This window comes from Sitodiplosis mosellana, unplaced genomic scaffold, assembly GCF_009176505.1.
Source record: "Sitodiplosis mosellana isolate CC-2019 unplaced genomic scaffold, AAFC_SMos_1.0 Smas_scaffold_6226, whole genome shotgun sequence".
Lineage (NCBI taxonomy): Eukaryota > Metazoa > Arthropoda > Insecta > Diptera > Cecidomyiidae > Sitodiplosis > Sitodiplosis mosellana.
In genome coordinates, this window is record NW_022601467.1 from 21,812,677 (window position 1) to 21,824,942 (window position 12,266).

The 12,266-nt window shown below is 36.3% G+C and overlaps 1 protein-coding gene across 1 annotated transcript; it reads left to right on the top strand.

Moving 5' to 3' along the window:
* Positions 1 to 2,574: 2,574 nt before the first annotated feature.
* LOC129578325 (paired box protein Pax-1) lies at positions 2,575 to 11,968 on the top strand. The gene is made up of 2 exons (XM_055466676.1): positions 2,575 to 3,755; positions 9,259 to 11,968. The coding sequence occupies exons 1-2, from the start codon at positions 3,746 to 3,748 to the stop codon at positions 10,068 to 10,070; spliced, it is 822 nt and encodes a 273-aa protein (XP_055322651.1). The 5' UTR covers positions 2,575 to 3,745; the 3' UTR covers positions 10,071 to 11,968.
* Positions 11,969 to 12,266: the final 298 nt, after the last annotated feature.

Here is a 12,266-nt window from a genome sequence, read left to right on the forward strand (position 1 = left end):
TGGCTCAAACAAAAACAAAAACGAACGCCGTTTCCCTAAGAAATGACAGGGAAACAAGCACAAAAATGCATTGCATGACCCTACAAAATGGTTTGCCAGTTTTTGTCCCGTTCGATTCGCCGTGCGGCAATTAATTCTCAGCCGAATGACTTCACATTTAGCATGAACCAATCGCAGATCGCCAAAAAATAAAATGAAATTGCTACAATTTAGCGCCAATACCTGGCGATATTAGGTGTTTCGAATCGTGTGCATTATTTTTGACGAATGAAACGTTGCAATTGATGTCAATATTTTTTCTAATAAAATTTATTACAATTTGAATTCAGTTGGCGTAGTAAAAATAATGAATGTGCCAACATAATCCAAAATTCAGTGCGATTAAATGAACCAACAAGTAGTCAAGTACTCGAAGAATTTCACGACTTTTCGGTCATTTCCATGGCTTTCAATCTCATGTTCACGGCTTTCCGAATTGCTTCTTCGATCGTTTTTTATGCTCATTCAAAAGTAGGCGCTGGGGAAATTCGACTCACTATTCAACCTCAAATTCAGCTGAAAATGGTTGCAGAAAAGAGCCACGGCCACATATCAAATTCATGAAAATGAAAATGAGCAAAGTGAAAACCAAATGAAGACTAAATTGCATCGAAAGAGAAATGAGTTGTGTTCAGAGGCATTTCATCGAAGCGCCGGCAGAAGATTTCATTAAATTAACTGTGAACTGTTGTCTACTTTGTTCAGTAAAATGGTCTTGCACAACGGAATGAATTTCAATGCGAATTTGTGTTGGCCGCACGGATTTCAATTGAAATCGAAACGTAGAACGAAAATTGTAAATGATTTCACAAAAACTTAGATAAACATCAAAGCAACGATCATTCAAATTCTAAAATTTTACAATTCAACGCGCAAACTCGATGCGATGCAATTGCGTCATTTGTTTTTAACACATTACATATTACTTGGTCAATATCCATTGGCATTATGTTTTTTTTTTCGCTCGAAAGATAGGTGATTAAGTGTCAATAAATGAATTCGATTCGCTGCAATTAAAACAAAGTCTTGAATTTTTCTGCTAAGATTAACTGTCTAATCGACCGTAATCGTTTGATGCGTACGTTGAATTACAAAAAGACTTATGGAGATGCATTCAATGGAATGAAAAGAGTCGTTTTTTTGTTTGCCATTGAATGTCTAGTCGCAAGAAGCGCATTTTTGATTGATATACGAATAAAGTGACGCTGACGCGGATGGCATATGATTGGGTGTCCTCCTCTTTTTTTTCCTTTCCCGTTGTTCTCACATTTACATCTGTTTCGTTCGATCGTTGTTTTAAAACAACGATGAGTCTCTTGTATGTGGATTACCTTAAGGGCGAGGCATGAGGTATCATATCATCATACTGATTTGTCTTTATTTTGTTCGTTTTTATTTTAAAACCGAGTAACAAACCAAATGAAGCCTACAATGAGATTGGTTACCGAATCGAATTCGTGCACGACAGCGAGAGAGCGAGAGCGAACGAAAGAGAAACGACCGAAAAATTTCGAAATGCCTAACATTCAATCGTGCACATATGCATACGAATATTTGTGTTGGCTCCGCCCTCTCACTCCGGACCGGATCGACGGATCACATACGCGACAGAGGTAGAGGCACATAGACTTTTATGATATGCGATGATACAATCATGACGATTATATACGTTGTTTTTTTTTGTATTTCCTTCTTCTTTCGGGACAGTACTTACAAATTCAGCCAAACAACGAAATTCATTCTGCGTTTACAGTAATACCGATGATGTTGACGTTGTACTCGTGCACACAATATCACACATTTAGATCAAACACAGGGCTCACCAAAAGATTTTCGGTATGAAGTGTGAATATTTTGTCAAGGGACTCTAATGAATAATACTGCGAAGGATGCAGGTGAATGATATGTAAGAGGAATGGAGAGCATCTCTTTCTGATTTTCCAATGCGAAAAACAAAAATTACTCAAAAAAAAAATCGCAATTTCTTTCGAAATTGATCCAAATTTTTCCAACAAATTTAACACATCATTCAAATATGATTTGTGCCCGTATCTCAACTAGTCGCCTTGTTCAATGTTTATTGAAAGATGAAGCTTTCGCTTGTAAACTGACATTTGAACGAAGCAAAGGAGCGATCGTTCGCAGCTAAGCATTGTGTGAGTTCTATCCGACACATGCTTGTTTCACATAAGATCACCCATGCACAGCACATTAAGAGCACTAATTCGAATACGAGTGAATGAATGGTGTGTGTAAAGACGACGGTTGTTGTTGAGAATGTTTGTTCGAACGAGCGAGCGAGTGAGCAAGAGGCAGCCGCAGCCACAGCCTTAGCTAACGCTCGAACACTAACACACACAATTGTGGGCAAGAACGATCGGCGGCGCATCACCATCGTGTGGCAAGTGATGTGCATATGTGTGCCGATGTGACGATGTGATTTCATATGTTCTTGGTGTGAATTCGTATATTTTGGTGTTCGAATGTGTGTATGTAATTGCAGCCAACCAATTAATGCGGCATGGGTTCTAGTTCCTCTTTGAACTTTTGAATGAGATTCGGATAAGTGAAAATAGTATACAGATGACCCGTGAGCAGTTTAGTACTCAATGAAGTTCAAATGCGTCAGCATATATTCGTTGTGCGTTGTCGGGAGCATTTTTTTTTTTCGTTCGTTCTGCTTGTAGTTTTTTGTACCGTAGTGAACGATTTCGACGGGAAAGAAACAAAATTCAAATCGTTTGGCGATTGAGTTCGATTAAGTTGCGCGCGCGCCAAACACAGAGATTACAAACATAATATCCTATACTCAGTAAAACAACAAGTAAGACGAGAGTGAGAGACAGAAAGACAGAGATAGAGTGCACGGGAGAGAAAAAAAAAACATCGGCGAGAGAGAGCGTGAGTTTGTGGCCCAAGTGCAAGATTATCGGCAACGGTTTTCTCTCGTTATAACGGATCGTGAATCCCGAGAGTGTACGGTTTTTTTTTCTGTTCGCTTCGTTTCGTTTCGTCAAAAGTAACAAATATTTTAACGTTGACCTGTAGTGACAAGAAATAATCGGTTTATCAATTGTTGTCCCTGACGTTCGGCCCCGAACGAAAAACGATACATATTATTCAATCGAATTGAACGCACAATTTTTTGGTTCACCAGCGATTAATTGCAAATGATAACACCAAGACAGAAACAACGCCAACCGAAACAACACACAGAAACAAACAGCAGTCGGCCAGCCAGACAAACATTCAACTAAAAATTGTTCAATTCTTCTTTTTTTTTTATCAACTTAATTTTGAATAACAAGTAATAAATTTTGTGTGATTTCATATGGTTTGACTATGGTGAAAGATTGTTTATATACAAATATACCAAATTTTGGTTTTCAATGAATCATTATGAATTTAATACCTTTTTTGGGAAATCAGTGAAGCACGGTTTATGTGACACAAACAATTAAATGAACGTTGATAAAATAGACGACGAACGGAAAAAAGTGAGTTTCTTTTTCTCACACGAAAAATACTTATCGCTTTGATCGCTTGAAACAAGTGCGCCGGAGACTTAACGAAAAACGGGGAAAAAAACGATACGACTCCAAGAAAATTATTACGACGACGACGACAACAACAACAACAACGACGGCGGCGCTGGTAGAAAATTTGCAAGTGTTTGAAAACGACAGAAATTTATCGGGAAACAAATATGGATTTGGGTTAGTATTTTATTATATATTTTTTTTAGGGAAAAAACTTTCCGCGACAAAGTAGAAAAAAACTATTAATTGAGAATTACATGCGAAAAACAGTGAGCTTTTTTTACGCAAAACTGTGAAGGGCAATCGAAATCGATTCAAAAAAGTGCAGCCTCATTAAAAAAAAATTATTCTACGTCGCAGGAATTCTTCCAGTTTTTCACACTATTTATCGTAGGTGATTTGAATTTGCGTTTGAATGAAGACTTGCAAGCGTTGAGCTTGATTTTGAATGAACGTATTATTTTGTTGATTCCAAAAAGCGTCCATATGGACCATTCCATATCTTCTTGAACAGATTATGCTGTTTTGCTTACCTCAAATGTGACTGTAGTCGCATAATATGTTCACCTTGGGGAAAATTAAGATTTTCCCATTGAAAATTCCATCGATCTAAAGTGAAAAAATCATCGATCTTCGATGTCATAGAATGAAAACTCCGGCCACGAAAAAAATGATCAAATACATGAAAATCATATGGAGCATCTTTTATGATGATAATTGGTATGAATTGACATACACACAAAAAAATCGTATCAATAGAAATCTATAACAATATTGATTGAAAATTACCAGGGCACGGTTTCGTTGTGCGACAATTAGATGCTCTGTACAATTTGGAACAATTTGTGTGGTGGTTTTATTGGAGTATAAAATGAAGACTTTTTTGGATTAAAAAAACGTGCAGCGAACACGAATTCGACAGATTCGATGTCAACTGATTTGTGTTGATTCGTAATTAAATTAGTACATTGAATCGAACAACGACGGGACCGCTACTTTGGTTTTTCGAATATGTTGCCGACGCAATCGTTGACCACTCGGACCCACATATGGAGAACGTGTAAATTTATTAGTTTTTATTTTCCAAGGTGTTAGAACATTCAATGTAAACATGCTTGATTTGAAAACGAATCATCACCTTCTTCGGTTGAAACAACAGCGTTTTTCCTGTTTGTTTTTAATAACGTATTTTTGTGTGATTTGGTCCTTATTTTCATATGAAAGAGATAAAAATGAGATTACGTGAAACGAATTTCAAATAAAATGTTCTTCCATGAAAATTAAGGACTTTATCCAATGAGACACGTCATTCAAATGGTCATCTTTGCCCTTTAACACGCAATTTCTTGAAAAATATCCAAAATTCCCCAAAAAAAAAATCCATGACAAAATCAAAGCGACCGAATAATGAAATTGGCGTTAAAACGAATTAAGGAAGGTGTTAGGTAAAAAGTAATTGCTGTTGTTTTCATGAGATAAGTGGAGGTGATATTACTTAAACCACTTCTTGAAATTGATCAATCGATGCGACACACCGCGAAAAAAAAGTCACACATTCCTAGATTTCCATCCACAAAAGTTCGTCAAGGATGTAGGCAGAGCAGGTCTGTGTGCGGTAAATGCGCACGTACATTGTATTTTTTTAAAGATAGATTTACATAAGTACTTTGAATAGAATGTGTTAAGTAAAGGGGGAGCAAGAGACACACACAGAGAGAAGACTACATGTTAATTTACTAATTTTCGAGAAAGAAAGAAAAAAAAAACACTGGCTGACCGAACAACACGTCGAAAGGTAGCGCGTTCGAAAGGCAAATAATGAGCATAATAATTATTAATTTACATTACCTTTTAATGGCATTTGAACAGTTAGACTTGAGATTATAAGTAGCTCTATTTGAACTTTTAAATGAGTAAATATAAACACACGGTAAATATCATAAAAAGGCAGTGTATTTACGAAATCATATATCTTCGAATGCATTAAGAGACTAACATTTGGGAGTGTTCGCGAGAGCGTAATGTGCTTATACGATAAATCGACACCCGCCACACACACACAAACACAAACACAAAACAATATAGACGTATCCCTCTTCTTTGTCTTCCTTTCTCTCTTGTCTCCGTCTCTGTGTTCCCTCTGGCTGCCGGTTGCTGTGGCTGTGGCTGTAGGTGTTGTTGTTGTGATGAGCCTCTCATTGTGTGTACACAGCAACCAGCGCGCATTTGTTTTCCATTATCCCGTGTGGGCTGGCGTCAGTATTTTGCTTGACCAACAAATGTTATATGGCTTATTGAAATTGACACAGATAATTCTTCATCAATTTCAATCGGTTTGTTTTACTTCCATCGATCTCTTGCCGATCGATAGACGATGCATGCAGTGCACAATGTATCTCGGTGCGGCGAAGAAAATGAATAGAAGTACCAAAAAAAAACACAAGCGTATAAAGCGACAGAGAATTGATTTTGTCCAATGTCTTAAGCAAACGGCAACGTACAAAAATCGAGTATTTGTTATGCCTTCATTGTGCTGAAGATTATTATTATAAAACAAATAAATAAACAGACTGAATGAATCAGGTATTGGCAGTGTGTTGTGGCGAAGCGCGCGTATGCATTCGGGTGTTTTTAAAAAGCGGTAGCGATTTATGTTTGTTAAAAGTTGTTAGCATTTAAAAGGCAATGAGCAGAGCAGAGACGACAACGACAGAAAAAATGATAAAACAGAAGGTAGATGTTTATTTGGGCTCACCACGCATCATGGCCAAACATTCAGCAGCTAGAAATTCAATCATATTCAACACGTTGTCATACTAATTCCTGCCACTGGCTACTCTTTCACTCTCTCTTTCACTCTGGCTCTCCTCCTCGCTCACTCGCTCGTTTCACTCTTTTAATATCTAATCGAATCGGTTTATTTGATTACCATCACGTTTAAACATGAAGACAAATCGGCGCATAAGTTATTAGTCGCGGCCACTTCCCTTTTGACTGGATGCTGTGTTGTCATTTGTGATGGTCGTATTTTTATTTTCGCTCTTCATCTTTTGTCTTTTTTTTGTGATACGATTTTTGCAAATAAAGCCTAAAGGCTTTAGAGGCATCAAATCTGTCAGCACAGACCCGTCATTGCCCTGTGTTCTTGTTTTTACTGGCGGAGTCGACCGATCATCAAATGGAATGGAATAGAGAAAAAATATGAAATATGCAGACGTTTTTACGAGAAATGCCAAGACACATCACATTAACGGCAATCTTTGATACTTTCGAATGCGCAAAAGGATACAATGAATTTTAATATCCGGAAACGGTCGCAAAATCACAAATAAAAACAGTTTATTTTCCGTCGTCTATAAAATTTGCCTCGTTCTTTTTTATTCTCCTGCGCCACATTTGGTGACTTGTTTTAATTGGACTCACATAGAGAATACGGAATAATACCAACAACTTGCAAATTATGATAAAACGAACACAATGTTGACCGCATGTTTCTCAGATTGACTCGAAATTAAAATAAGTCACCAAATGTGGTGGCAATCTAAATTACACTCAAACCATCGAAATCATTCCACTTTCGGCGCGAGTGATTTTCAAAAGAAATCAAATTCTCAAGCGCGGTAAAAGTGGACTTATCCTTGATTTGTACGGTGATCATCAGTCGATTATTAGTTCGGCGTTCGGTCACAAAAAGAGGAAATGAAATGTTTTCATAGTTTATTATAGCAAATCTTCAACAAATGGTTGTGTACACTAGTTTCTTCTGTATGATGATTGTTGTTGTTATTTCTCCTATTCAAACATTGAGCATTTTGTTTGTTTGACGTTTTTCGTGTATTCTTTGATTTTCTCCGTGTTTTTCTCTCTTCGCCTGTCTCTCTCTCTCTCTCTCTCTCTCTCTCTCTCTCTCTATCTCTATTCATTAAACACAACAAATAGTATTAGAGTGCGGCTCCCGGTTCGAGTGTGTACATGTCAACAAAAATTAGTGATGCTCATGCTCATATGCTACCGCAAGACAAAGTGTTTTCATGTTGTGTGCCGATCACGATCACCAACAACACCAAACCGCCTATATAACCGGCTAATACGGAATAGATGGATTTTCGAAGTTTTGATGAAAGGCAAGCATTCGCTCATGTTCATGGTGCCAACGAATTTTTCGACGACAGTTTTATGTGCTTAGCGGATATGCAACTATTCGCAGGCAGAGAAAACAAACACACACACACACACACACAGAGAGAGAGAGAGAGAGAGACAACAACCGCAATCCAATTTCATTTCAAGTCACACAAGACACACCAAATTGCCCGATTGAAGTTGAATGAATTGTTGATAATTTGTGAAAAGTGAATGAAATTGTGGCCGCGAAAGCCGCCAAATACCAATTTACTATACATCGTCGAAAAATAAATTTCATTTATCAATGGCCATGTATTCCATCGTATATTGACGATTAAATAATTTCGTTCCATTTAAAAATGGATTATTATTGAGTTGTATGTATATACATATATAATTTAATTAATGTCAATTTTGAACTAGCGCACTTTTTTCTTCGCTGTGTTGTTTCTATTTCTGTTGATATATTAGGCATGCGAAGAAAAAGATTCCGATTCGTTCTATTCGTAGTACGCTCGTGCTCTCTTTGACAAATAATTTGAAGGAATAAAAGTACATTACAATAGAAAGCACCAATCATTGGAACATCGCCTTTCTGCGTTGAGGCAAAGATTTAAAATCTGATTTGTGGCGATAGATAGTGTGTCAATGTGACAGAGATCGTCAATAAAAAGTAAATTTTACAGTTGTACAAATTAGCATCGATCGCGATCGGTTCATTATCAGAAATTCCATGGCGAACAACGAACATAGATAGAACAAGCATCAAAGTCGTGTACAAACCAAAGCAAAATAAAAACAAGATTTCATGTGAAACCAAGAACAATTTTTCTTATCATTTTCGACTGACACATTAAATAACCTCGGAGAAAATGTTACTCATTCGTAGCTAGCGGCGATAATGCACGTTTTCGTTTTTGTTCAACATGTTCAGTCAACTCAAAGGGCTTTGAGCAATTTAGTTTGATGCTGGAAAATTATTCAATTGAAACTAGAATATTGGACGCATAATAGTTAAATGGTGCAAGTGTGGAAGAAAAAAATATGTGACATTATCGATTGCAACGGAATTGAGGTATGATTGATTTTCGAACAGTAGCACAACAACAAAATGTAATTGCTTCCTTTGGTGACTACGTTTTTCAATTGCTTTACGGTGTAATAAACGCGAGAGTAAGAGTGATTTATTGCATCTAGCGGAGATTAACGGAGATTTTCGCATTGTTCTACACGAGAAAGTAAACTACGTCATACGAAGAGTTTTTGTTGCAAAAGTTGCGTCGAATTTCAGCATAAGACTTCTGCAAATTTGGGTACATGAAGGAGATTTTGAGTTTTGTCTTCGAAGGTGCATTGTAATTCGAAATTAATAGTGACATTCTACTGTCGAACAAATTGTTGTTGTTTTTTTCCTTTCTTACATTTTTGCTGATTAATTGTTATATTTGTTGAACTTCAGCCATTTAATCGTTAATTCATTTCTGTTCTTTTTGTTCTTCTTGTGCGTTTCTTTTTCGTTTCTCTGTTTTTTTTCTCTCTTCATTTTCGATTTCAGAATCTCAGTCACAGCAATACGGTGAAGTAAATCAATTGGGTGGTGTGTTTGTGAACGGTCGACCGCTACCAAATCAAACGCGGCTACGCATTGTCGAGTTGGCTCGTTTAGGAATTCGTCCATGTGATATATCGCGACAGTTACGTGTCAGTCATGGTTGTGTATCAAAAATACTCGCACGATACCATGAAACCGGATCCATATTACCGGGTGCCATTGGCGGTTCAAAGCCACGCGTCACAACACCAAAAGTCGTTAGCTATATACGTGAGCTGAAGCAAAAGGATCCGGGCATATTTGCATGGGAGATTCGGGATCGTTTGCTCACCGAAGGTGTTTGTGATAAAAATAATGTGCCAAGTGTTAGTTCGATATCACGTATACTGCGCAATAAATTGGGCACGGTGAATCATTCAGGCCACACCAGCAATCATCATTCACATTTATATAGTTCGATTTATTCATCGTATCCGTATACATCGTTAAAAAGCTCAACAAACGCATGCAATAGCCCATCACCGCCACAATCATCATCCGTACCAAATGCATACTGTTGGCCATCATCGCATTCGGTCAACGATATTTTAGCAAGTGTTCATCATCCGGCCGCTCTTCTGTGTGGCACATGTCCGACTATGTTAACCGTACCAACAACGAATCAACACCAGCTACCGTCGGCTGTGGTCGGCAACGATCCCATACAAAACACTCAACAAGTCTCCTACAACACCTATCATCATATGTACATGCAAAACAACAGCATACCATTGCATCATGGACACGGCAATCTTAAAACCCCGAGCAACATATAAGCACGGATCGTTACGGATCGGTACGAATAGTGTCCAACTCATTCACCACAACAGCAGCAGCATCACCGTAAATATTCATTCATTCTAGAAGTTAACGTATGTATTTTAAACGACCATTGATCGAAAGTGAAGTTGCAATAATTCTGTTTCGCTTTTAAAAATATTTCACTATAGCCATTGGATAACATCTCGACATCGAGATATAAATATATATAAATATTTACCTTTCTGATTTTGATTTTTGCCACAGTATAAATCAGACATCATTCAGCTTTAGCCGAGCGTACAAACTATTTATCTCTCTGTTTGACAAATTGTACATACGGTCAGTTTCATTTTTGTGACGAAAAATTTTTGTATTCATCGAAAAATTTAGTGTAGATTCAATGCAAAATTTAACCGAATAGCCCATACGAATTGACAGAGTTTTCGCAAAATAATACATTAATAACTAGAGCAAAATCATGTGTTCGATTTACCTGAAAGAAATCTAATGAAGTGTATATTTTTCATATAAATGTGACGCGAGCCGAAATTTACGATTTTCAAACAAAAAAAACACGCATTTTGTATTCACAATTTTCTTCTCTTTCGTGGGCATATTAAAAGTTGATTTATTTTTTTTTTTTTTGATTTTCGTAAACTATGCCAATTTCAGGCCATTTTCACTACGTATCACAAGCGTAGGAGCGGTGAAAAGACATTGAATTTTCACAAAACGATTGAAAATGTTCAGGTCAAAGAACCATTTCGAACGGATTCCATGAGCAACAATCGTGAGACTTGCTAATGGAAAACGTCGTCACGCACATGTGACAATCGCTTAATTCCGTGCAAAATGTCACTATAAACAGATTTGTTTACACAAGCACACACATACTGAACAGTGGTGATAAATATCAAAAAAAAAAATTATTCAAATTATGAAATGCAGAAACGAAAATAATCTGATTTATGTGCATTTTGCTGGCTGTAAAAAAAGACGATTCCGGAAATTAAAACAGCCAAACTTTGAAAACAGAGAAAAGTTGAGAAAAAGACGGTCACAAAGAAGGCGTATTTAAGCGACAAACGCGTTTCCGTAAGAAATACGTTGGTGAAAAAAGAAAGTTAGCAAAATCAGATGAAGAAAATCCAATATTTTCCATGTACAAAGATCGAAGGACATAATTTTCGCTTTTGATCTGATCGATGAAAGCGCGGGGTTTGATTTAAATTCTTTGTAAATTGAAATAGACCACCCTGTTTTTATGTACATGCTAGTCTTGAGCAATGTGCCTTGGTAAATAGTTACAAAAAAAAACGCAGATTGCGAAATAAATAATTTTGATTGAATATTTCATACTGAACCATGTGAAACACAAATTTATTAACGAAGAAAAGCTTTACTGCTCATGTGAATCAAAGTATGCAATTAAACTAACTACTGAAAATCGATTTGAATCTTTAGGAAGTTAACTTTTGAAAAAAGTATTATAGATAAAGAAAAAAACAAGCCATATATTATATTACCTTGTTTTTAAAGTTTTCCTATTCAGATGGAGAATCTAGTGAATGTTAAGAAATCTAGTGTATCGGGCAATTTTCCCGAATTTGTTCCAGTGAACAATAGCTACGAATCTTCTCTTAGTTTTTTTTTTCTTTCGATAATTAAGTTCATTTACATTAGGAAAACATTTGTTGTAATACAATTTGATGAACCACCTCCCCAATAATTACTACTTAATTCGATTTTTATATACTTGCTCATACAATGGTTTGAACACACAATTTTTTTTACCACATTGAAACTGCTCAGAAAATAAATAATAATTTTTAAGATAATCCTATCTATTTATTTAGACGCTAAGACAAATTACCAATAAAAACTCCTTGTTTGATACGCAATATGATAAAAATCAAATGGTCTTGGATTTAATTTAGAAGAGATTGTGTTATTTCCAACAGCGAACAAAGTTTCACGTTGGAATAAGATATAAGTTATAGCTCAAGATCGTCATTTGGGATTCCAAATTTTGAAAACTTTTCAAAAAATCATGTAAGTAAACAACTTCACAATTATTCGACTATATAATTATAAATATCTTCTTGAAAAATTCGGAAAAAATAATGAAAATTCAAATTTTTCTACGAAAAACAATAATTTACTCTACTCTGTCGTGATAACTGTTAACATGATCGATCACATTACCGAAG